Genomic DNA, 27,996 nt, shown 5'->3' on the forward strand with positions numbered 1-27,996 from the left:
ATTTATTTTATGTTTAGGGAAATTATTATATATTCATATGCATCCCTGTAGCAATTACCAGCAAGTCTTCCTATGAAGGATAAACTTAATAGAGAAGGACAAATAAATTATAAACAGTGTTTTCAAACAAAGATTATGTATGTGATCCGATACATGGGAAAATCTGTACAAATTCAAGTATTTATAGATAGTAGACCTATACACCAGCCCAATGTTTCCCTTCTTCCATTGTATGGGAAATTCTGAAATAATATTTGTATGCAACATGGAATATTAAGAGTCAATATTTATTGTTTTTTTAATATTTATGAATTTATTCAAAACATCTTGATATATAGCTCTCAGCACTTCATGTAGTAATTTATGTAATTATAGAGGGCAAAAAAACCTGATATAATTATTTTATTTATCCACTTATACAAAATGCTGTTTTACAATAATTAGTTTTTTTAACACTGAGATTTTTCTCTTTCTATATTTTTGCTAATTATTATATTGTTATGGAACTCCTGAAGCAGTACTCATTCTTCAATTTCTGGGGGGTGAAAACCCTCTAAACCTTGGGATCTTAAAGCCTTCTGCCTTTTCTGAGCTTGCCCAACAGATTCTGGAACTCATGAAAAATGTGCTTGACTTCAGGAGGAGAGATAAAGTAATTTTATTAAGTTCTTTGCTCCTTTTAAAACTTTTGACGGATAGAACAAGGTTTTGTATACCAAATTTGTAGTAACTTTGACTAATTTGAATATAGCATGTGGCTGTTTATTAGGCATTTTTAATAAAATTTGATAGGGCATGAAATTTCTCTTGCCTTTCATAATTTGCAATTAAAGCCTGTCAAAGACTTTTCTTCCAATATGAGTATTCTGTGAATAATTTCAGCAAGTTACCTTTGTTTGTATTTCTTTGTTATTTATTTCTTTGTTATTCATTTCAGAGTAATAGCACATGTTTAGAAAACAAACTGGTTTTCCTTTTTTTCAATGTAACATATTTTAAGATAGCCATTATGCTTGAAAGAAATTCAGTCATGATATAGAGTACATAAACTTGAGGAGCTTAAACTTACAGGTAATGCGGAGTCGTCCTTTTTTAACCTTTGACTTTTGTGACATTCTCTGTGTTTTGGAGGCACCGTGATTGATTCTGAGAAGGAAATTTCAAGGGAAAGTTCCTCTTTCTCCAACTGGCTGCCTTTATTGAGTTCATATTCCATACAGTCACTAGCTGAAATCAAGGGACAATTTTCATGAATGCTGTATTTGTCCATGGGAAAAAAACCACACTCAAAGCATTAACCATATATTTTTGTTTGTTTATAGTAAGAACTACATGGTAATTTATGAAAGAATTATGAAGATATTTGTTATTCATTTATTCTACCTCAGTTTCTGAACTGAGGTCCAGGACTCAGAAATGAGGGACCTGAAAAAATGTATGTTTTTTTTTCTCCCCATTGTGAACTCAGTGGGTTTTAATCAGGTGCAGACAATATGATGCTCATGGTAACAAAATCCCTGGTTTGGTTTCTGCCAAAAGATTGTAGGAAGTTAGCACTCACCCCTCTCCTAGAAGAATGAAATATTTTAGGAAATATTAAAAAGGCAGAATATTATATTTCCTTGGATGAGAAATGGAGAAACATGTTTTAAAGACAAAGCAGCTTCTTGCCTCCCCCCCCCTTTTGTCAATGGGCCAGAGGCAGAAACCCAGTCCTCCCCCACCTTTGTCAATGGACCATCATCTGCAACACAATAGGACCCATCCAGCAACAGAAATTTTGCCACGTGGCACCTGGGAAGATTACATCAGCCAACAAGGCTAGGTAAGACCACCACCCCCGAGAGTCTGACAACCAATCAGGATATTCTTCCTGTGCCCCAGGAAGTTCAAAGGTCAGAGAGGGCATAAAACCAAGGCACGCTCAGCATCTCATCCCTTTTCTGTTCAGGAACTCAAACCATGTGATCCTGTCCACCATTAAACCATCTTTTCAAGCAGTCTCCATGTTTTTCCCACTTGGAACTGAACCCAGAAGGACATTTCTTCCATCAAGGGTTAAAAAAAATTGAAATAATATAAGGAATTCTTTTAATATACATTTTGAAAGATTTATATTCTATTATACATTATATTATAAAGATTAATAAGTAAACAGAAGCATTCCCCACAGATTTCCCCACAGATTTTGTGCTTGCAAAAAAACCTTTGGTTTTGTTTTTACTGATTAGATAGGTTTTTGCTATAGAAATGCTAGTATATACTGTTGTGAAAAAGTAAAAAGTTGAGGATGTAATGTTAGTTCACCAACAATAGCTGGTTCACAAGCAGAGAAGAAAACAGTTCTTAGTTTCAATTCACCAGAGCAGACAAATTAACACACTGGTTTCAGTTTTATTTCTCTGCACAGACTCAGAAGCTGAAGACTAAGACACGCCCTGGCTCCAGTCTGTCTCAGTTCCCAATTGGGTGATTTAGTTGCTATGCCTATTCATTGGCTGATCTATTCCAGTTTATGAATATTCATACTCTGACAAAGACAGTTGCGAGTCAATGCCTTTTTCTTTCCTCCCCCCGTTTTCTATTACTTTTTAAAATTTCTCTTTGTATTTTATATTTTTATAAACTAATAAAATTGTATTATAAAAAAAAATTCTGGGGTCAGCAAGAATAGCATAAAATTTAGTAGACTAGTAAACCTAGGACAAAATATGATACATAATTAGTCATAAGTCCCATAGTGATAAAAGACATTTATTCTGAAGTAATAATAGATAGGATTTCTGCATAAAATTTAAATTGGATACTGTCACCAATGATCAAATTATTACCCAGATTTCTTTTTTAAAAAACAAGCTATATTATTTAATAGTACTCACAGCTAACCATTTTCCAATCTGGATTCTGCACAGAAAAATTGATACCATTGGTTGCAACAGGTAACGCTGGTATAGTCTCAAATGTAGGCTGGAAGACAAGAAAACATTAGAATAATTTATCTCTGATACAAATCTTATACAATCTTTAAAGATACAATTCATTGACTTTACTTAACATTATACAATTTTTCTTTCTTCATACTGTACAAATTAAATTGTAATATTAATTAAAATAAAATTATAGTTCATTAAAACAAAAAGGGGAAAAGAAAACCACATACAATTCCAAGGAATTATACCACAATTACCTAAAAGTACGAATTGAAATAATTAGTTTTTTATTAAATTATTTTTATTAAATTTTATTTTAATATTTAATATTAAAATATTTTATTAAATTATTAAATTAAATAGTATGTTTATTTAAAAAATAATTCACACTGATTGAAATACAATAGTTAAGTATGGCTTCTCCCATTTTAGCTCTGCTTATCATATAAATGAAATTATACAATGACAACTGGAAATAAAATAATTTATTAATGAACAGGATAAAAAACAAAATATTGATAACAGAGTGCATTCTTGTGTACTGATATTACTGATGGTAAAACTGCCTTAAATATCAAAAACTTGTGATAAAAACTGACAGAGCTGTGGGTAAAAGGAAGTTTTGATATGTATTTCATAGAAAGGCATTTTAGTTTCAATAATAACGTGATTTTTTAAAACAATTATTAAGTCCTATACATAAAATACTTCAGTGAAGATATATTGAAAGAATAAGTAGACTTCTATTGCAAAACATCTACCTTACATATAAACATATGTTATAGTCATAATATTTTTTTTGTTAATCACTAACCAATAAGTTTAGAAAAAAGAATGAGGTGGCCTAAGTAATTGGAGACACATTTGTACTTGCACATACTGCATTCCTTTTTACAAACTTTAAATGAGGTTTAATGTTACATAATTTCTTCATGGAAACACATAAAAGGTGATTAGATAAATCATGTAATTTTTTAATTCTTTTTTTTTTGTAGCTCTTATAGGAAAAAAAATTGACTTGAATTTATGAACACTATCTGTTGAAAGTTTTAAAGAAGAGTGCAGTTCCTATGTATTGTCATCACATTCAAGAGCAGAATGTATAAAACAAAAAGGGAAGCAGAAACTACTTTTTGAAAGGCTTTCCTAAACATTTTCTCAGCATTTTGGTACAGAGTATTATACCAATTTACAGTGAAACTCCACAGAGTAATCAACCAGTAGCCAAAATAATAAAAAAATAAATTTCAAAAATGTCTAAAGCATTAAAATAGTTCACTTACAGAGGAATTATGGATACCAAAGATATCACGCACATCTCTGATTGTGTGTTTATTTTTCTTTCTCATGGTCTGAGAATATGTGGTATATCTCTTCTGCACTGCAGCTGCTTGAGTTCGGGTCAATGTTGATAGCAATGCTTCTCCATTGTCTTCTTCAGATTCCGATATTAATGTAGACAGGCCAACATCTTGCAACCATTCAGCTTCTAGTTCACCTTCTATAGAGGAGCAGATATTATAGGAAGCAAGCTGGGTTAGTCTATGGTAGCAAAATATAAGGAGTCTGGTCACACCTTTTCTGATTAACACATTTTTGTAATTAATTGATAAGATACATCTAATCTGTTTCACATGTAACCTGTATCTGCACGACCAATTTGCTTCTACTCCTTACCCCTCATATCATCCCAGTTTAAATCTTCTATCAATCTAGCCATTCTAAGAATTTGATGAAGTGAGGTCCAGCTCATGAAATTTCATACCTTTTAATCTATTAGTCCAAAAAGATAAGTCCAGGGTCAGATTACCATTAGGAATATGATGAAAGGACAAGAAGATTGTCACCACAAAATTCCTTCTTCGTCTGATCATCTGGTTCTCAAATTTTGATAGGGAGAGAGATAACCAACAAGATCCACAAGAAAATACTGTGATGTAAACCAATGTTATTCAAGACCCACAAACATGATCCTTTCAACATTATTTTAGTATTTTTTTCATTCTTCCTTCCTCACCTGATCTAATTGCTAGTCAGTGTGCCATAACCAAGAATCATGCTCACCTCTGTAGGGCTAGATTCTATGTGGTTACAATTTCTTTTAATAAGAATCTTTGTTAAAATATACTTCTGAAAACAGCTTTGTATGAGCAGGCAGGCACAAAATCCGTAGAACAACGCAGTTTAGTAGAAACATTTCAGAAAACTTGAAAGAACAAATTTGGAAAAGAGTAGGGAGGGGAGGATATATGTTTGAGATGTCTAAATGCAAAATGTTTTGGTATTGGGAATAAATCAGGGAAACCTTTCTGCACATTCATACTGATCTAAGACAAACTATATCTGTCTATATCTTTGAAACAGGCTTATATGTCATCTTGCAGACAAGTTCTTTCATCTTTTAAAAATAATTGGCTGAGAATACTGGTATTTGACATTCTAGGGTCAAGGGTTGCACTGTGATCTGATTTTGAAGAGAAAATATGATTTGGAGTATGCAGGGACACACACATAGCTTCTATTTGTAATGCCTTAAACCAAAGAGTCTGAGTCCCCCAACCTCTTGGTCTTTCGGAAGGCTGTCAACACCTGGCCTCCAGATGTTAGGACTGAGATGTTAGGGGACTACAATATATGTGACTCTATATTGTGAATTTGTTCCTTTTTATTATTTTTAACTATGTGGAGCCCTTTTTACATATTGGATTATTGCAATGTGCTCTACATGAGGCTACTCTTGAAGACCATCCAAAAGCTGAAAATAGTCTAGAATGTGGCATTTGCAGTTCTGGGCACTTTGTGGTTTGTCCATGCTAGTGTTACACCACTATTGAATGAGCTGTACTGAGTTGCTTTCCAGGTGCAATTCAAGTTACTGGTTATCACCCTTAAAATTCTACATCACATAGACCCAGGTTATATTCAGGACTGCTCAATGTGAGAACACCTGCCCATCCAACTAGACCAGGTACAATGGGCACATTCCAGATCCATTCTTTAAACACTGTCATGTGATGGAACCTTGGAGATGTGATTTCTTTGTAGCCACCCTGGTCTTTTAGAATAGCTTGAGGTTGAATCAGGGGTCAACAGTATGGATGGTCTGGAGCAGGAATGAGCAATTAATTTTCCCAAGGGGCACATGAGGAACTGGAATTATTGTGGAGGGCTGAGCCAATAACTCCTGGTTAGTTTTGCCCATTTGTGCACAAGATACTTCTTTGATCAAGGTGGTGATGGGTAACTGAGCTCGGGTCAGATGAGATGTTCACCACCACCATCTCCTCAGGCTGCTCCTGGTGAGCCATATTAGTGTTTGATATCCAAAATCAGAAGAAATCTGGTAGCAGACTTTTCTGACTAATAAATTTTATGAAAAGGCATCAACTTTCATGAGCTGAAAATCACTTCATCAAATAAAATGAAATTTAACATTTTATGGAGATTTTTATGTCTTCTGAGACAAGGTTTCTAGAAAGAGAATTACCCTATGTAGATAATAGAGAAATAGTATTAGTGGATTCAAAGGATGTGTTACTTATATTAACTGTTAATATTTGATAGAGAGCCAGTTTGGTCTAGTAGCATGGGTGTCAAACTCAATTTCATTGAGGGCCACAGTAGGGCTGTGGTTAACCTTGGGGTGGGGGAGGCAGGGCTGACTGGGGGTGTGTGGCCAACCGGATGGGCATGGCCAAATGGGTGGGCACGGCCAGCTTGCTGCCAGTCCCCAAACTGCTGCCATGTTTCCTCTTTGCATTGGGTAGACTGGGCTGAAGCCATTCTGGCCTGACCTTTCGCACTGGGTAGACCGGGCTGAAGCTACGTTGGCCTGATCTTTCCTTTTCACATTGGGTAGACCAGGCTGAAGCCATGCTGACCTGATTTTTCCTCTTCACATTGGGTAGAGCAGGACGGCTCCATGGGTTGGATCTGACCGCATCACAGGCTGGATCCAGCCCACGGGCCTTGAGTTTGACACCCCTGGTCTAGTGGCTAAGGCACCAGACTACAAACTGGGAGATCATGCATTCAAGTCCTTTCTTAGCCATGAAACCAGTGGGGTGACCTTGGCCAGTCACTTTCTCTCAGCCCAACTACCCTCACAGGTTTGTTATTATGGGGAAAATAGGAAGAATGTGTGTTGGATATTTTTGCTGCCTTGAGTTATTTATAAAAAATAATAAAGACAGGATGCAAATACCTAAGTAAAATAAAGTATGTATTTTATAGTATAAAAATGATGATGTGTTTATATATGGTTCTTAATAATTTGTTAAAGCATTGAACTAGTTTTATATGAATGTACTGTGGATTCTCCCTCCTTAGGTTTTAGTTGATTTTTAATTGTATCATTCATATTCTTTATTGCATTACTTTTTATATGTTATATTTTACCAATATTTTTAAAAACATTGCCCTATCTCTGCACTAAGATACATGGATAAGCTAAAAGCATCTAAATACTTTCACAACTGTCTTTTATTGAAAAATATCAATAGAAAGATATCACTGTAAGCTTCCAATAGAGGTCCTTGGAGGCAGATTACTGGACTAATTTTGCCTTTGGCCTGACTCAGTATGTATCTTTCTATGTTATTGAGAGTAGCACAATACAGTAACATAAAAAGGTATTTGTTTTCTATATTATATATTGTAATTCTCTAAAAGGGGTTATGGCCACCGAGAAACCATAATCAGGCTACTATACATAATTAATGTATTATTAAATCATAAAATCATTACTAAAATTATTAAAGGCATCCCAATGACAATGAACTAATCCTCAAGGGCCCTTTTGAAAAGCTCAGCTAAACATCTTTGAAGCCTACTAGTAACCAATGAAGAGCTACTGTACTGGTGTGATGCCACAATTACAGCTTCCAGGTAGATGTCAAGGTAGGCCACATAAAGCATGCTGAAGTTATTACTACAAAAGATGACAAGGGCTGAGTTGGGGGTTATGTTGTATTCAGGTGGAGAAAGAAACCAAAACAGCGAGTGATCCAAGGCATAGACATTTATTTTATTTATTTATTGAATTTATTTGATGTCTATCTTGTAGCGAAGAACTTTGGGTGGCTTCCAGACTTAAAATCCTAACAAATAAATATCTTTAAAGGAATAAAATGGGAAAGTAAGGAAAACTTCAGAAATAATTTTTATGTTTAGAAACTTTGACCTAATCTTGAGAAAAAAGAGGCAGAAAATTAAATTGCTATTTGATGCTGCAGTATAAATGTAGCTTTACTTTTGATTAGCTCTAGAAGAATGCTGCCTCATGATTTTATCAACACAATTTTAATAAAGCTGTATAACTGATTCATTAACTTAGCCCCCAAGGCTCAAGAAACTTTATGCTTAGAAGACACAACTGGGACTATAATTCATTTCCATGGTTCCAAGGCAATATTTAACCTCTAGGTCTTCATACAGATCTTTTCTCCCCTTTCCTCCCCACATATGAAATAAATATAGCTCTGTGTTTTTTTTAAATAAATGTGGATGCAATCCATTCAGAGTAAAGGACGTCAAGGCTGTGGTGTTATCCTACTTGTCAAGAAATAAGCCTTTGCATAACTGCTTAGAGACTGCAGAAAAAACAATAATCTTTGTAGAAGAATTAAAAATGTGCTCATCTTCAGAGTACTTCTCCCATTTAAAATCAATGAGACCTAAAGAGTGTTAACCAAATTGTGAATAAAATTTTGAAGATGTAAGCTTTAATACAAAGGAAAAATAATGAATCTCTGTTTATTTGCTGTTTTTATCACTCCAGCTGAGCCATAGCAACTTGACATGTGCACAACAGGGCACATTTTTGAAAGTATTTATCTTGTGTGGCTATAGGGAAGACATTTCAGTGCTCACTGAAATGATCTTTATGTAAACAAACTTTATATCAATTTCTTGCTACGAAAAAGCAAATATCTTTGAATAATATTGTCCTAAATAGGAGTGTGATGGGTCAGTGGTTAAAGATACTGAACTTGTCAATTGGAAAGATGGCAACCCAGGTTTAAAACCCGAGCTCTGTGCGTCAGTGGGCTGTCCCATATTAGTACTGATTATTCTATGATGTACTCACACATTCAATTGCCAACTTAAATAAGTGGTCCCCAACCTTTTGGGCACCAGGACCAATTCTGTGGAGAGATTTTTCTTTGGACCAGATGGGGTGTGGTTTTGTGTGCTGCCTGCATCCCGCAGATGGAGCATCACTTGTTTGTATAACCCAGTTTCGGGTATGCCATGAACTGGTGCCAGTCCATGGACCAGGGGTTAGGGACCCCTGACTTAAATGAATTAATTGAATCAGGAACCAATGTTTCACACTGATTATTTAATGCAATAAAATGAAAAAAGGAACAAACTTTGGGGTAGTTGTTTATCCAGACTCTCTATATATCCAAAAGGAGACAAATACAATTTCAAAGAATTATGGCTAGTAAAAATCAAAACACAAACTTCTGCATTTGACTCTTTTTTTGTATAATTTCTGTTGAAGTCTTGTACAGAGAACCATTAGTCAATTAATCATGGAATCCATCCTGCAGTGATACTTATTTTTATCTTTTAAATGTTATCCAGGAATTCAATCTTCCCCCTCAGTTTTCTTATACACTTCTGTGTTTTTCATGCAAAACTTCATTCTAAAATCAGTAAAATTTAAAACCTTAGAAATATTATTATCGAATATAGCTCTGCAGTGCTTCTGATTCAGTTCTCAAACATAAATGAACATTTATTACACCAGCACTTTTTTGGAATAAAAACAAGGATCAAGGAAGATCAGAATTGTTTATTCATACCATCAGGAGGCTTGACTTCTAACAGGTTTTGCTCATCTTGCCTGTCTTCTGTGCTCTCCTTGATGTTTTCTACCTCACACCAGAAATCCTCCATTGAAGTGCTATCAACAGACGCTTGAGAATTGGAACGGCTATACACGGGAGGGCGCAATGATTCATTGGAAAGCATTCTGCTAATTCGTTGGCACCGAGGGAGAGATTTCCTGAAACAAAACAAAAATAAAGATCAGGAGAATAATGAAGAAATGATCTTATATTATTCACCCGATGGGCAGATTCTTGAGTATTTATACTCAATTAGCCAAGCTGTTCATTTTGTTCTCTGCATGTGTAAAAGTGAGTTTCAGGTGGAAAATAAAAATCAGGAATCTCTATCATTCATTCAAACTTCCCCACTTTGGTGTTTGGGCTCACCAAACTGTTTGAGGTCATATCCTTCTGACTCTTTAAAGCAAAGAAAACCTGAAGTAAAATTGTAAGCACAGTTATGTGGTTTTCACTTAGCAACTGCTTCACTTAATGACCAACTTATAAGAATCAAATGTGGTTGCCATATGAGGACTACCTGCATTGTGTTTTATGTCAAGTCAAAACAGTAGAAAATCGTATTCATGTTATATGATAGTGTGCCATAAGTTTTGACAGCACAATCTGGGAAATACTAATGGTTGCAAAAATGGAGCTCATGGTTAAGTTTATAGTAGATTGTCCCCACTGCCTTAAATAATGATATTCCAGATAATAAAGAAAGAAGACAGTAAAGCACATGTTCTGTTTACACACACACACACACACACACACACAGAAGAGGGAGGGAGGGTGGGAGGGAGGGAGAGAGAGAGAGAGAGAGAGAGAGAGAGAGAGAGAGAGAGAGAGAGAGAGAGAGAGAGAGAGAGTCCTATTTTTCCAGTACTACATTATAAAGGATTATAATTGTTTTAATAATCAAGAGAAAAAGTGTCTGCATATTGCAAGTATGGTTTTGTTATTAACGCATTACAATAAATTGCCTGCTTTCCAAGTAACTGTGCCCAACAATGCTTTAATGTCAAGATTAAAAGTTTAAGGATATAGAGAAAAATCAAATTGTATGAAAGGAAAAATCAAAATGGCAAGTTTTTTTAAGAGAAAGTTTTATACAAGTCAGTGGAAAAGAATGTTCCACATAACTCTGTGATATGCAAATAAACAATAGTGAAATGATTCTAACCAAATGTACCTATTAACCATCTGTCAAATGATAAGATATAATTCAGACTTTTAAAGCAGATGGTATATTTTGCAAAAAACAATAACATTTTTTGGTTTTATGGAGTAATATTTTTATGGAAGAAAAAATATTAATTGTAGGTAAATGCAAATATTTCATATTTCATATGCATTAGGACAGTTACTGCTTTGAGATAGATAAGATATAGAACAAATATTATTAAGTATATTTAAATGACTCAAGTCAATGAAGTGGATTCCATCTAGTTTGGTTATTGGTACTGCATAAAAAGGGAATAAAGTAATTTTAAAGGCTGTTTGTACTATGATTTTTAGAAGAAACTAAATCTAACTCTAGTTTACCTCTAGAGTTGTCATTCCTGTGCTTCTACATGAACAGATGAAGTTTACTTTTTAAAAATATCACATGATACTTAATTTCAGAGAGTACACATAACTGCAGCTGTATAAAGTTGGAGGTCTCTTGCCAGAACTCTGCATATTTGAATGATATTAGACTGAGGTAAGTGTTGGTCTTAACAATCACAAAGCAATCATGATTATATCTATTAAGGGCTTTATTTCATGATGACATTGGTTGCCTACCAAGCTGAAGAAGCAAGGCAATTTGTCCTAATTAATTAATTTTATTTTTATATCCTATCACAATCCCAAAGAATTACAAAATTCTACGTAGGACTCTTCAGATTTTAGTTATGGTACTCCTTGGGTACAATTGCTTGTGACTAGGAGAATAGGCAGAATCTTTACATAAACCATATAAAAAAATTAAGAAGTTAAAGCTGAATAATAGCATAAAGCTGGGAAGTGGGAAGTAGTAACAGGATCAAGCGCCACAGCCCTATAGAAGTAGGAACTGAATGCCATGGTAAGTGCCACAGTAGAAATTAGAAATGGGAAGCAGTGGGAGAGGATTTAGAACGGCAAAATATTTTGAGGCACATGCATCACCAAACCTATACTTTGCTTACATGCAAGAGTAAGCGAAGTATAGATAAGTTATCCTAGCCTAGCTTCTAGCTTATATTTGTGTATGTGTGTATGTGTGTGTGTGTGTATACATACATACATATTTGTTTTCTAAAATTGGAAGTGTCTACCAATCAGAACACACCTCCACCCAATCAGAACACAGCCAAGCTCCCACCCAATCAGTTCACATCCCCACTGGCAGATAAAAGGAAGAAATAGCTGCGATCACACATTACTCCTAGAAGCACAAAGCCGAAAACACCAGCCTGAAGATGATGAATGAGACTTCGTCGAAACGTCGCCAAGACACTTCCAATTTTACACAGGAGAAAACCCGAATAACCAAAGATCTACATACATACATGTATGTATGTATGTATGTATATGTATATGTGTGTGTGTGTGTGTGTGTGTGTATTTGTTGACTTATAAAACCTTGCGGCCATTAAAATGTACTTAATTTTTTGCATGCATTATTGGGGATATCAGGAAATAAGCGGATACTATGGTGTTGTCCTCTTTTGCAAACAAGTCCAAAAACTTTAGAAAGTTTAGAAACAATTGTTAACTACTTATTGTAGATAAACAATAGCTACGTGTTAGATAACGAATTTCCCTACATAATTTCTTATGGAGACTCAAGAAATATAAAATATAAATCTAAAATAGTGTTGTGTGAACAATGCACTTCTGTACATAGGAAGCACTTCAGAAAGGATCAGATAATAACAATGATATAGACAACACAGCTGTTCTTTTCATATTATCTTAAGTGCAAACATTTTTAGATTTTTAAGTTTGGGCAAGATGTATTTATTACATGTAACAGTTAAGAAAATAAACTCATTGTAAATTATGAAACGTTGCACATGACAGCAGCTTTCCAAGCTGTATTATTTTTGGACCATTCTTTCATATAATCGGTTTCATGCTGTAGAGGCATCTGAGGACTGAAGAGATGACAGAGGAACAAAATGGTTTGCTTGGATTAGATGGACTGTTAATCATTGTCAGGAAATTAAAACATTTCTGTCTCTCAGAGAAAGGGCCACTAACATGATCTTTGCCCTCATCTAGCCCCATTACTTTGTTAGCATAAGCACCATATAAGGAAAAAAAGGGTTTGTGATTTCAACAGCAGGCTTTTCTTTTTATTATGGTACCATGTAAGAAACAAATACAAAACTGATTGTGTCACACTTGTAGCATTTAACTCATTTGTGTTGTTTACAAGGACATTCACAGCTGTTCAGACCAATTAGGCAAGAAATATCTAAGAAACATCTAAGACATGAATGGAGTATATGCAGTGTTTAATTTTGTGATTATATTTTCTAGTATTTACATCTTATAGGAACATGAATGTATGAAACACACAGAGGTCTTCAAGACTGCCTTGTACAAAATGGATATTTGATGTGCATGTTATACTGCAGTATGGACTGAAGTTTATATTATATTTCATGGGGAAATAACTTACTACCCAACTTGGAAATTGGTATTCTGTGATTGGCTGCCCCTATTGCGACAATCATTATGTGAAAATGTTTGGGTTGTCTTTTTGTCTATGCATTCCCAAGGTCCATGTAGCAGAAGCAATATGCAGATAAATTACAATCAATCAATCAAATTCTTTTGCCAAAATAATTAATTATATACCAATATGCTTTTGTTCCTCCATTGATCTTCACTACCTTTCAAATGATGTGAACGAGATTACAGAATCATTTCTAAATGTACAAAATCATCTGGGTCTAATGTCATGCTAGATGAACTGAGTCGAATGCCTGTAGAAAAATAATGCCTGAATTGGATAATTGAAGAGGATATGAAACAAACACTACTATCCAGCTGCCGTTTGCTAAGTGTTTACTGCAGGTGAAAGACAGGGATAGCATGATGGTGTTAGTTTGATTTAAAAGGATGCAACACCCCCCCCCCCCAAAAAAAAACCACCTTTCTGGAAAACCTGGAACCAGAAAAAACCTGAAGATTCCCTGGAAAATCCAGGGAGAAAAAAACCATGAGCTTTAAATGGCATTCCATTTCAATTAGTAATGGAATACCGGAGACAGCTAAGAAAACAAACAAATGGTTCATCATACAACCCAGATTTCTCACTCAAGGCACAAATGAACAGGCTCATCCTACTTCTCACACATTATGCAAAGACCTAATTGAGAATAACTCAATTACAGTGGCAATGATTGTTGGAAGACCTGAAAGAGCAGGTCAAGGACAGATTGTCTTGGAGAAAATCGATGTGATTGCTAAGAGTCAACAATGACTTGATGGTACATAATATTTCAAATTAACTGGGTGAGAAAATATTGTATGCAGTACAGTATACAATTAAAAAAGCAGTGTTATCCATCAGTGTTATCCTGTGCTCAGCTGAAAGGTTTTATTAGTCAATTCTTCTTTCAGAAAGGACTCCCATATTGAATTTTGAAATATTAAGCGTTTGATTTGATATTGGATGCAATTTGATGTTAGCCAGAGAAGCATTTCTTTTTCGGCTTTCACAAGAATCATGAAATAGATACATATTCTACATGTAATTCTTCCAAATTCTAATGCTTTTGTATAGCTCTATTAGCATATAGACCATAGGAGCCTTGGTGGCGCAGCAGACTAAAGTGCTGTTAAGTAGCACCAGCTGCTTGCAATTACTGCAAGTTCAAATCTCACCAGGCTCAAGGTTGATTCAGCCTTCCAGCCTTTCGAGGCAGGTAAAATGAGGACCCGGATTGTGGGGACAATAAGCTGACTTTGTATAAAAAAGAACACCACTTGGGGGGGTGCGAAAGCCCTACTAAGCAGGTATATACAAAAGTATGAAGGCTATTGCTTAACGCATTGTAAGCCGCCCTGAGTCTCCAGAGAAGGGCAGCATATTAATCGAACCAATAAATAAATAAATAATATCAAAGCATATGGAAGAAAAAGTGAACCAAGGAGATATTTTCAAGTGTGAAGAATAAATTTTCTTGTGGTACCATATTTGGGTTTTTTCTCTCTCTTTTGATAGGTGTTTAATCTGCCAGGCTACATTTACAGATAGGGCACTACTTGGGATTGTTCATTCAGCAACCATTCAACAGTAGGACAAGCGCTGAACAAAGGGACTTAACAATTCATACCCAAAATTCCAACTATTGCAGGGCCCCCCCAGTTGTGATCAAAATTCAGGCACTAGGCATGTATAAGATAACAGATATAAGTATAAATATGATTATGAATATATGAAATGGATATGAATAAATGGACACATTAGGACAGGAACGGTAGGCACGTTGGTGTGCTTATGCATGCCCCTTATAGACTCTTAGGAATGGGGTGAGGTCAACAGTAGACAGTCTAAGGTTAAAGTTGTGGGGGTTTGGGGATGAAACCACAGAGTCAGGTGGTGCATTCCAGGCATTGACCACTCTGTTGCTGAAGTTGTATTTTCTGCAATAGAGTTTGGAGCTGTTTACCTTGAGTTTGTATCTATTGTGTGCTCCTGTATTATTGTGGTTGAAACTGAAGTAATCATTGACAGGTAGGACGTTGTAGCAGATAATTTTATGTATTAGGCAGCCCAGCCATACTTGGGAGCATTTCAACTCTGCTTAGCTCCCCATCTATGCCTTTTGGCTCCTTGCTGTCTTGCACTCTGCCACCCCAGGTGACCTTCACCATCTTCTTGCTCTCACCAGGCATGCCTAGCAAGATTGATGGGCTGGCCTGGGGCTGGATTTTGCTGCAGTGCAGGGGCTGCTTTTGTAGCCATAGAGGCACAGTGCACCAGAATACTCCTTTGCTCACTTCTGGTCCAGGCTCAGGCTACCTTCATGTTGAGGAAAAAAACTCCAAAACATTATTTTGCAAGGAGCTCCTGGCAGGGTAAGGCTTTGGTTCCATAAAGGGGGAAAAAAGCCCAAAGGACTCCCATACCTGAGAACAGGGGTGGGTTCTACTTTCCTTTACTACCGGTTTGCAACAGGAGCTCGCTTTGCTCGCGCGCACACTTCTGTGCATGGGCAGATCATCAATTATGACGTCCAGGTGGGTGAGTGGAGCCTCCTATCACTTTTACTACCGGTTCTAAAAAACCAGACAGAACTGGGAGCAACCCACCACTGCCTGAGAGGTATGTAGCTTTTTGATGCACTGCATGGTCACAACCTTTTCAAAAGTGCATGTTAGTGCATTACAGCTCTGGGGTTGCTTTTGGCTTTTGTTTATGCAGCTAAAGCTCTGGTCCTTTTACCCTCACCGCTATTTTGAAAGAGACAGCCTATCTGTTCTAATGTTCTATGAAAACAATGCTAACAGAATATTTACCTAATATGTTATATGACCACTATTTCTGGTTTGCAAAAATTCAAACAAAAACTAGATGGCAGTGAAGACTTACATCTTGTGGTGAGCCCAGATACAGTAGTCTTGATAAAATCTTCATTGGTTGACTAATTTTTATCTGATCAAAACAATCTGAACAAAAATACATTCTGTTCTTGTTATGATATATACACGCATTAAAAAACATTTTAAAAACACATTTGGTTTTGAAAAGGATGCCTTGAATGCATTGGAAAATTCTCATCATGCACACAGCTATCAGGCTATTTCATTTTGCAATAAGCACTGTTAGGCAATTCACAAAAAAGAAGTAAAAACTAGAAAGCCAAACAAAATTAAAGGTAGGAAAAAATAAAAATAAAATAAAAGTGTTTGTTCACACCCAAACTATTCATCAGATTACTCCATAATTTCCTATCATAGCAATCAAGTTTTGTTCCATCATATCAATGCACCATTTCATATATTTCCTTTTGTTCTTTAAACTTCGCAACTTCCTCCTTTTGAGGCTCCCATCAACTCCATTGAAACAAATTTCTATTCTTCTTAATCCTATTCACTCTTCTTTCAGGAATTTGAAAGAAATTGTTATTGAATCACCTTATATCATCAGACTATCTTATCATTCATTCATTCATTCATTCATTCATTCATTCATTCATTCATTGCATTGTGTTCAAAATATTTATATAGCTGTCCATCTTTCAGCCAACTTTCTTCCAACTACCTGCACAGTTGCATGCCACTTTTAGTCCCGATGCCTGTTGGCAGAACCAGGTCTTGACACTTTTCTGGAAGACCAGAAGAGTGGTGGCCCACCTCAGCTCATAAGATGTTCCATAGAGTGGGGACAACAGTAGGAAAAGCTCTCTTTCTAAACGCTGCCAGCCAAAATTATTTTAACCATCAGTGTGCAACATACTTTTCCTGCTTGACCATGTAGGATGAGTCAATAAGATAGGGACAAGGTAGTTCCTTTTTATTGTTACATGCTTAAACTTTAATGCAACATACCAAATCATTTAGTTGATGTAGTTTTTTGTACAGAGCAGCCTATAATTCAAAGCCATTTATTTTATCTAAACCAGAGAACAGAATAAGTTTTATTTGCGATATCAATTCATTTCTCAAAGACCTGCTGAAGAGTAAAAATTTGGCATGTATATGCTTGCCTGGTATAATTATGTTAATTATACTGCATTTTACAAATTTTGTTCTTTTCCAATTCTTGTATCTTGCTGGTTTCCAACAAAAAAAAAAAATCATAAATCACATTACATAATTGCACAACATTGCATAAGCCATAAAGGTGAGCCTGTTGTCAAGCATATAAAATGTGATCATAGGGGGTGGTGGGGTTGCTGCTGCTGGAATTCTGGAACTGGTGTCATAAGAACTTTTTGGTGGGGGCCCATTATAATTTTGAATAATCTCTAAGGGACCAGTCATTAAGCAATAACTATCTTCTCTTTATAGAGCAAAACATCATTTTTTCAAATCCACAATTGTGAACATTCATCAAACCAGTTTTAAACCCATTTTATTAGTAAAGCACATTCATATTTTAGTAGTTCCCCAATTATACCATCTATACCTGCAGCTTTATCACTTTCAATGTTCTTACATTTATTTCATCCTTTTAATCATTTTTTTCACCTCTATTTATCGATTTGTTTCAGTTGTGGTGTTCACATGCATTGTCACTTATAAAACTACTCTATTAGAAAACTATATTCATATTTTAGTAGCTCTCAAATTATAAACCCTTCACCTATGATGTGTTATTAGGCCTTGAGCCCAGATACAGAAATGGAATGCTAATAATGTATGGAACAAGCCTTGGTGACCTAGAATTTGAAAAGACCAGTTTCAAATTACTATTATTAATGGATCAAATAAAAATATAATGTCTCCTTGAGCAGAAACTCACAGACTTCATGTTTGTAAATGAATGATAGATTAAAAACGATCATGTTGGGAAAGCTTGGAGGAATTAAAAGAAAAGGTAGTAGTAGGGATGATGGGATGATGGGATCAAACTGATTGTTAAATAACAAGTTGTTATTAAAGAGAGGTCAAGTTGGCAAAGATTTTTCTGCACAATCATCTCTTGACTAAATTAAATAACACCTCAAAATCAATAGAAAAGTGCAAATTAAAAGCTAGTGCAGGATATAATTGAGAGGTTATTTAAGATGATGTAATTTACTAACACTTTCATTTTATAGTAAAAGTTTAATTTTTGGAACTTACCCCTAATTAGCATTATCAAAATCCTCAATTAATTGATTTGAAGAAAATTTCTAATTGTATACAAGAAGAAATAATATATATTGCTATACCTTATTTTCCCATATAAATCATGACATGTCCTAAATTTGGGCTTATAAGTATGTTGATATCTTCTGAATATGTGGCATGAATTGGCAATCCTAATTCAACCTTTTTGTCTTCCACAAATAGGAAACATAAATATATCTGCAAGCCACTATCGCACTAACAGATAAGTGTGGGAATTGTCTATGAAAGACAGCAGAATTCAAAATATTTAAGACATTGACGTAAGAAATCAGAGGATAAATTCCCAATGAGAGATTTTTATGTAGTCTTCATAAAATATTTGGCAAATTAGCATCACATGTTTTGCCTCTAAGTTTGTTAAATAGAACAATTTTCAAGTCTTAAATAGCATAGAACCAACTTCTAGCATACTGTACTTTTATCTCCCATTTTCTAAAGTAATGACTTAGTGATGATTACAAATCAGAACATTTGCTGCAATTATATGCATTTCATATTTTTAAAATAGAATTGAATTATAAAAATATTTCTATTATTGAAGTTTTGTTTCTATATTTACTGATAATAATGAACACTCATAAAATCATTTAGCTAAAAAGTACTGTGACATTATAGAGTTTTAATCTTATGAACATTTAGTTAGAAATAAACCCGCAACATATATTCACCATCATTTTCCTCAAACTTTATTTCAAATGCCCTGTAAAAATTTGTCAATTTGGGTAATATCTATCATTTTTAAATTTGAAAAGCATATTTATATATCTACACAATAGATAATGTGCATAGATAGTTTGGATTGTAAATATTTGTTAAACTTACTAGCATATAGAAAGTTTGGATCTGATTCACAATACTATCAACTCTTAGAAAAATGCATATAATCTCACTTTTCAGTATCTATTCTTTTTTTAAAGCTATATTTTGCTCAATATTGTGGTAATATAGATTGTAACTGCATGTTCGGGTTTTTTTCTGCAACCCTTGGTTATTTTTTAAAATGAGAGGAAAATATTGATGAGCTATGTCTATAGAACAACTTACCTTAGTGGGTTAGGTTTTTATTGAAAATATAGAGTAAAAATAATGCCTTTTGTCATAAACCCGTGGCAGCTGATCTTCTTCTAACAAACATACATATTCTGAAACTCTTCTGCCTCTGATAAGATAGACTAAAGCTTTGTATTTCTGGTTTTAAAAAAAGGTTCTCGTCTTTGCAAAAAAAGGAGGGAGAGAGACTGTTGGTCTTTGAGAGAAATAGAACCTCTCTTCACAGTAACTAATTAAATGCTTGATGCCTTCAGGACAAATGCTTGGACTACATTTTTCTGGCTGTGTCAGGACTTAAACCTTTCATACACTTGCCTAGTAAAGAAATTAAAGCTCAATTGGCTGTGAGTAATCCTGATGATTCATAAGAGCTCCATTTCTAAGAATGGGGGAAACAAACCAAAAATTATTTATTTTCCACTACAAGATTATAATACCTCATTTAGTTAAGAAATTAGAATCTATTGCCATCATCCTGCCCAGAATTTATAATGTACAATAAAATGCACTGAAAATATAAATTCATAAAATATGTAAAGAATCTTTATTAAAATCATTCTTTGGAAAAGTTTCTTGAAAAGTGGTCTTTTTAAAAGTTACAAAACAATGAGAGTTACATTTCTGCTTTAAAGAATACTTCAAAGAGTCCTTTCTTAGCTACCACAATTGGGAGCAGCAAAACTCCATCACTAAGTCCCATAGTTGCTAAGTGGAGAATTATGTGACTACAACATACTTATTTCCCATTTGTCCATTAAGAAAGTCACTATGGTCATTAAGCAAAACACTATGTGACTGTGACTTATGATTTTATTTCCACATTTTCCACTAATACTGTTTGTTGCAAACTGATTCGGAAGCGTGCAAATAGCAATCACATGACTTTGGACATTTCAATGGTCATAAATGTGAGTATTGGTTCCCAAACTGTTTTTTTATACTGTTGTAACCTCAAATGATTGATAAACAAGGTGATCATTAAGTAAGGATTACATGTAAAATACATCTGCAACAAAATGATCAGACAATCTATCAGCAATATCAAAAATATTAGGGATCAAATTTAGGGAATTTAATTCAACTCCAATATAGAAATCATAATAAATGGTAGATGGCCATTTAACTTCATTGAAAGGAGTCCTTCTCTTCTCTGAACAGTTGCTTCCACAGTCAAACTACTCTTAACCATTTAGAAAGTACCCAGAAATAAAATGAACTATATTATTGGTACATGGAGGTAGAAGAGATCAATTATAATAGAAAAGATGTGATATTCTGAAGCTGATTTTACAAGGTTCTTGAATCCTTGTGAATTACAAGGATTCACAAGTTCCAAGTGAAGCTGAAGCAAAAGAACAAAGCAAACCCATTTCTATGATTGTGAGCATATACTCACTATTTCAAGGCAAACATCAGGAATCACTTGGATGTCCTGAACCTAATTGATAAGAATCTGAGGAATTCAAGTAAACCCAGATACCAAGTGCCAGAACTTGGTTGTAAGTACCCTTTGAATAGGTCTGTTGTAACTTTGACCAGTCAGTGTTGTTAAGTGAAGACTACCTGTACATGGGAAAATTCCAATTTTAGCAACATTCCAGTTTGCAAGTATACATATTTCCTTATTTGAAATAGATTTTCAAAGATTTTCAAAACATGGTGATCAAGAGAAGACATGTTATAGTAAGTCTAAGAAAAAACATGTACAAAGGAATTTTTTTCTGAAAAAACCGTTTATGTTCATAGGTACTGTAATAACTGGAAATAATATTTCTCTCTCATATAGCAAAATATCTTATCCTTTATTTCATACTGTGAGAATGTGGTGCAAAGTCTGTAGAATACTGAAAAATGATAAATCATGTATATGACTAGTATCAGGACTTGCTGGAAAAGTATACTGTATTGTTCCAGTTATTTAAACGCTATCAGGAAACAAGATTTGGTCAAGGTTTTAAGACTGTAGTATCTTTATCCTGAGGCTGGAAAATTATCCTTTGTTCAGAAGTGATGACCTAGCTGTCTTGAGATGAAAAAATTCAGTAAGATTTCCTTGCACAGAGAAACAGAAGAAGATTCCAAGGCATAACTCATAATCAGGATTCCCCAAATCCTGGCAGAGTATCCACTGAAAATATTTTTGAATTTACTTCATACTATAGGTCAGTGGTTCTCAACCTTCCTAATGCCGCGACCCTTTAATACAGTTCCTCATGTTGTGGTGACGCCCAACCATAAAATTATTTTCGTTGCTACTTCATAATTGTAATTTTGCTACTGTTATGAATCGTAATGTAAATGCAGGATGTATTTTCATTGTTACAAATTGAACATAATTATAAAGCATAATGATTAATCACAAAAACAATATGTAATAAATGAGGAAGGTCAGCATGCATTGGTAGGAGTGAGTTGCTCATAATTTTTTTTCTTATCTTATTTATATTGTCCCCCATTATTATCTGAAAGAACCTATTACTCAGCATGTTATTAATTAGTCAATAGAGACTAACCAACTCTCCACTCTGGTCTCCACTGAGGTTGAGATGACATGGACCTCTGCCTACTTCAACGTTTGGTGCTGAAGCCTAGCTAAAAACCTCACTCATTTTCAGATGTTGGCAAAACTCTGCCGGCGACTCTAGAGAGATCACTTCTATCAACTTGAGACTAAGAGAAGTCAAGGTTTCTGGTCAGAAGATTATCTACCAACTTTTGCCTGCTCTCAGCTTCCCAGCGTTCTCCCTCTCTCACTTGCCACCCTTCCTCTTCCTCAGGAAGGGCAGGACTCTTTCGCCAGTCTCCGTGGGAACAAACAGCTCCCCCCACCCCCGCTGCATTATAGACTGGCCTTTTTCTGTTAGCCAACGCGTCTTGTCCCACCTCCCTGCCCTTCTTCCTCCCCACTCTCGCCCCGTCAAGCATCTCTTCATTCGTCTTCCCCCTCCATTTCCTTTACTTCCCTTCATAAGTAGGGCTCTATCTATGGTCCCCACTCTTCCCACACATACACACACACACCGCATCCACCGGCTCCCTACGCGCACCATTGCCCCTTGCGCCCAGCCCAGCTGGACCCTCTCCATGGCTGCAGGCAACTACTGATGCAACCGGATCCTGAGGCTCGAAGCAAGTCAATCGGTGCTGCCGAGTTCCTTACTCTTCGCAGTGGGGCTGCTGGGCAACGTGTTGGTGTTGGGGCTGCTGTGTGGCAGCACCATCTCAAGGTGAAGTTGCAGCGCGGGCAGGGGCACCTGTGGGTGTCCGCTTTCTACCTTCTGGTGAGTACCCTGGCCGCCACCGACCTGCTGGGCAAGTGTTTGCTGAGCCCGATCGAGCTGGCTGCCTATGATCACAACCGCAGCCTCATCAACCGCAACCAATAAAGTTCAAGTCAGCCAGCCCGGGGAGGAACCGATACGCTCCCCCGGCACGCTGTGTCAGCTCTTCACTTTTGGTCTACCCATTTGTTTTTGGAGTGCATTGGTCTACCACCACTCTGCCTTTTACCGCTGATCAGCTGTAGGGCAGCCCTTTGAAGGGCGAGAGTTTAAACTCTCTGAAGGGCAAGAGTTTAAACAGTTTTTTTCCTTCTAGCTCAAAATTTCCACTACCGGTTCGCAAGAACCGAGGAGAACCGGTAGCAACCCACCACTGCCACAGATCCAAAACGGCTGGAGACCCCAGCTCTAATAGGACTTTATATAGGATAATTTGGAAATATTGACAAGATTTTTGTATCGAATAGCTTTAATAATGCATTGGCAAGCTTCACAATATGCTAGACCAAGCAGGCACTTCTGCATCTATGCATCATGGTGGTATGAAATGCATGAAATGTGCTGCTACATTTGAGGCAACTGAAATAGGAATGAGGACAAGTGATGTTTATTTTCAGGGGCACAATGGCCAGAACAAAATAGAAAATGTTAATGACCCACAATTTGTTTCAGAGGAGAGTTTCTCTCGCATTTGAAGCCAAAGTCAATATAAAAAGTGCCAGAAAGGATGTAACATTATCCAGAACAAAAATGCATGCTACTTGGGAAAAAAAATCTGATTTATAATTCTTTATTTAATCCTGTAAACTCTATTGATAAAGATACTTTATATAATTTTATTGTCAGTACAGTCTATCTCATTTTTTTATTTTTATTTTTTTTGCCCATCATGCAAATCATTTTATTTATTTGTCAACAAGTACAAGGAAACAAGTAACAGTATAGACATGGACATGGACACATGAAAAAAATTGGCACAAATAAAAGGATAATAAATAGGCAAAACATAGCCATAAACACATAGAATGATTACATATAAATGGGGACAGTAGAACAGGGACAGTAGGCACGCTGGTGCGCTTATTATATTAATGGAGGATTATTATTATATATTTGATTCTGTGGAAATGGGTACATGTATCAGACAATTTTTAAGTAATTTTGAATCTACTATATTGTTGAATTTACTACTTTTGTGTAGTATCTATATTTTTGATTGTTATATAATGAAAATGTTTATCTATAAATCCAGTCTTACCTGGGCAGGTATAGGTATATTTGTGTATTTCTCTCTGAATGTGTGTGTTTGTGTGTGGGGGGAGGGTATGCAGCAACAGTTGTTTCAGTGAATATTTTCAAATCTCTTTTATTAACTGTAGCTATGTTGATCCAGCCCAGCTGTTTAACTCTCCCCAGAAATATATTAGTGAACATTTTAAAATTTCTTCTAGGATATATTAAGCGTTTGTACTACTATCTTAGTTGAATGACATCATTTTGAACAACTGCAGAGAAATAGTGATATAGTGAATATAACTTTAAAGAACATTTTTGAATTTTTTATTCATCTAAATATCTGTTATTACATTAACACTATTTTAATTAATAATATATTTTGTAATGAATAATGATGCTATTTGTCTTCTTTCTAAAATCTCATCTAGAGACTGATCAACAACCAATCAAAACTGCATTGTTTCCATGTAGTGAAATTTATTAATGTAAATGTAACAACATATATTACAAATGTGTACTTAGACAGTAATAAAAAACCAATTATGCAAATAAAGCATTATTAAAAATATGTAAAAATCAATAATCCTCTGTAACGTGCTAGTGTAAACTTTAAAAATATAAAGAAAAAGATACTGATTTTGAAAAGTTATCAATTTATCTTTGAGAGTGCTGTTGTGTATTGCCTACAGAGCTGTCCTAGGTAAAAACACTTATGAGAAAAGGAAGTCTCAGGAAGTGCAACTCCAACTTTGATTCTAAGATACCATTTAATCTTAGAATCAGATTAAATAAAATAAAAACACTACATGTGATAGGAAACAAAGCATATAATGCAGATTAACTTGTCCAGAATACATAAATGACTATACTTTATTCCAATGCTTTAAAACACTGAATGACCCACGAACTTTCCACAATACCAGTTTTGATCTCTGTCATTTGCAGCCATATCAATGAACTGAGGAAACAAATAAAAAAAAAAATGAAAAATGAATTTATTTTACTATTGCTTACCATATTTCCCATTATAACAGCAAAGACTGAAAACTGTCCTTAGGCCAGAGGTGGGGTTCAGCAGGTTCTGACCATTTCTGGAAAACCGGTAGCAGAAATTTTGAGTAGTTCAGAGAACTGGTAGTAAAAATTCTGACTGGCCCCGCCACCATCTATTCTCTGCCTCCCAAGTCCCAGCTGATCAGGAAGAAATGGGGATTTTGCAGTAACTTTCCCCTGGAGTGGGGAGGGAATGGAGATTTTATAGTATCCTTCTCCTGGAGTGGGGTGGGAGATTTTACAGTATTTTCCCCTGCCAAGCCCAAGCCATGCCCACCAAGCCATGCCACGCCCACCGAGCCACACCCACAGAACCGGTGGTAAAAATTTTTTGAAACCCACCACTGCCTTGGGCCTATATATTTTAGCCTGATTGTGTGTAAATGATGCATCTTGTATGAGTTGTCAGTTGAAGCAGGGGTGCTATAATATTCACTATGTAACTAGGCAACAGGGTTATGCCCTACTTTTATCTCCCCCCCTCAAACATACACATCAAAAACAAAACAACAACCAAAAAAACCCTGTCATGTCTGCTGAGTCAATTCTCTTGCTATTTGCCTGCCAGTAAGATGTAGATCTGTGAAAATCAACTTTGATTTGTCTTCATGAAGCTCTTCATGTTCCAGAGTCACACTGCTATTCCATTCACTGCAGTGAAGAGGCAATCTGATTTGCCTCAATGAGACACTTCACATGTCCTAAAAGCCTTGACTTGAAGCTCCATTAATGAAGAGTGACCTTCAGCAGCTGACGAGAAGCATTAGAAGAAACTTCTGCACATATACAGAATATGCAAGAGCTTCTTTTGATTATTAGAATTACAGCAGGAAGCTAAAGGAAACAAAGTCACTATTTTTAATCTCTAAGCAAAGTGTCAAGGAGGCAAAGAACGGCTCAAGTGAGAAACCCAAGTTTTCATTAAAGCAAAGTATCCTCCTCAAAGATTTGCATGGTTCGTATCACTTTATAGGGACGCGGTGGCTCAGTGGCTAAGACGCTCGAAAGGTTCATTGAAAGATCCTCAGTTCAGCAGTTCAAATTCCTAGTGCCGTGTAACAGGGTGAGCTCCCGTTACTTGTCCCTGCTTCTGCCAATCTAGCAGTTCAAAAGCACATAAAAAATGCAAGTAGAAAAATAGGGACCACCTTTGGTGGGAAGATAACAGCGTTCCGTGCACCTTTGGCGTTTAGTCATGCTTGCCACATGACCACGGAGACATCTTCAGACAGTGCTGGCTCTTCGGCTTTGAAATCCTAGAGCATCACCCCCTAGAGTTGGGAACGACTAGCACATATGTGCAAGGGGAACCTTTACCTTTACCTTATCACTTTATGGTAATACAACTTTACATGCACAGATTATATGTCTTCACTGAATCACAGTATTCCCGTGAAACGGAATATTCCTCTAAGCAATGCAGATTATTTTAACCAAACAGATAGTTCCACACACACATCTGCCAGCCCTGAAGGACTATATTGGGAAAGTACTTCTAAAATCTAAAATTATTTTCTAACTATGATTTTTTAGATGATAAGATCTAAAAATTAAGACTGTGCTGCTTGCTATGAGTGATGGGACATGCTGCAATTATTTCCATCTCAAACATACATAGAGTACTTTCCTCTTTTAAGAAAATAGTAATTTGATTTCAAAATGATTGAAAGAATTATGAATTATTAGATGGGGTTTATTATGATCATAGCGTAGAGTTGAAAAATAAGAATAAGAAAACCCCAAAATGAGATAAGAATGTTACAAGTGGTGGGTTTATTGCAGTAGTGAAATGTAAAATTTGTTACTACCGGTTCTGTGGGCGTGGCTTGGTGGTGGGGTAATATGACTGAGTGGGCATGGCCAACTTTTTTTTTTTTTTACTTTTAAAATCATTTTTTCTGCAACCTCTTCGGCTGAAGAGGTTGTAAAAAAAATGTTTTAAAGCCTCTGACGATCCCAACTGACTTGCCTGATCGGCAGAGGCTTTCTTTTTTCTTTTAAAGCCTCTGACGATCCCAGCTGACTTGCCTGATCGGCAGAGGGTTTCTTTTTTTTTTTTAAAGCTCTGATGATCCCAGCTGAGCTGCGCGATCATCAGAGGCTTTTTTTTTTTACTTTTAAAAGCATTTTTTTCGGCCAAAGAGGTTGTAGAAAAAATTATTTTAAAAATTAAAAAAAGCTTCTGATGATTGCGTGGATCAGCTGGGCAGTGGAGGGGGGCAAAGATTTTTGCTACCGGTTTTCCGAACCACCCGCCTCCATTGCTACCGGATCAGGCGATCCAGTCCAAACCGGGAGCATTTCACCCCTGGTTTATTGATGGGAATTCAAGGTGTGCCTGGTTTTAGCAGTATAACAAGACTTGGCTATGTTTAAGGAAATTAAATCATATGGTTATTTAATATTAAATTGTTAGAAGCTATATAAATTAATTATAATTCTGGAAAAGATTTTAAAAATTACTAGCAATTAGAAAATGAATTAAATTCTCATAATATAGGACAATGAGATTTCTATTAGGAATAAATTATTTCTGGATATTTTTAAGTACAGGTAAAAAACCAGAGAGGTAACATTAGGAAAATTTCCGTTCACTCACCTGTTTAGATGTACATTAAAAATATTATCTAAACAACATAATTCTGCGCTGTCTCTATACTTGCCTATCCAAGATTTCATTAGACGTTCCAGTTACCAGCCTCTTTTCAAAACTCACAAATTTTATTATAAGAATTAGTTGTTCTTCCTGAATTGTCAAGTATTTTTAGAATTTACTATATATTT

At 35.6% G+C, this 27,996-nt stretch overlaps 1 protein-coding gene across 4 annotated transcripts in view; it reads right to left on the reverse strand.

Annotated features, from left to right (window-relative positions):
- ARHGAP28 (Rho GTPase activating protein 28) overlaps positions 1–27,996 on the reverse strand; it is a 74,030-nt gene that overhangs the window by 24,604 nt on the left and 21,430 nt on the right. For all 4 annotated transcript variants that reach the window (XM_034429511.3, XM_034429510.3, XM_087890428.1 and 1 more), the window contains exons 2-5: positions 9,743–9,945; positions 4,214–4,431; positions 2,880–2,967; positions 1,070–1,227 (exon numbers count right to left, since the gene is read on the reverse strand). In XM_034429511.3, the coding sequence (XP_034285402.1) occupies positions 1,070–1,227; positions 2,880–2,967; positions 4,214–4,431; positions 9,743–9,945 (667 nt within the window). The remainder of the gene's footprint in view (positions 1–1,069; positions 1,228–2,879; positions 2,968–4,213; positions 4,432–9,742; positions 9,946–27,996) is intronic.

This window comes from Pantherophis guttatus, chromosome 3, assembly GCF_059756535.1.
Source record: "Pantherophis guttatus breed Tessera chromosome 3, ASM5975653v1, whole genome shotgun sequence".
In the NCBI taxonomy this organism is placed as follows: domain Eukaryota; kingdom Metazoa; phylum Chordata; class Lepidosauria; order Squamata; family Colubridae; genus Pantherophis; species Pantherophis guttatus.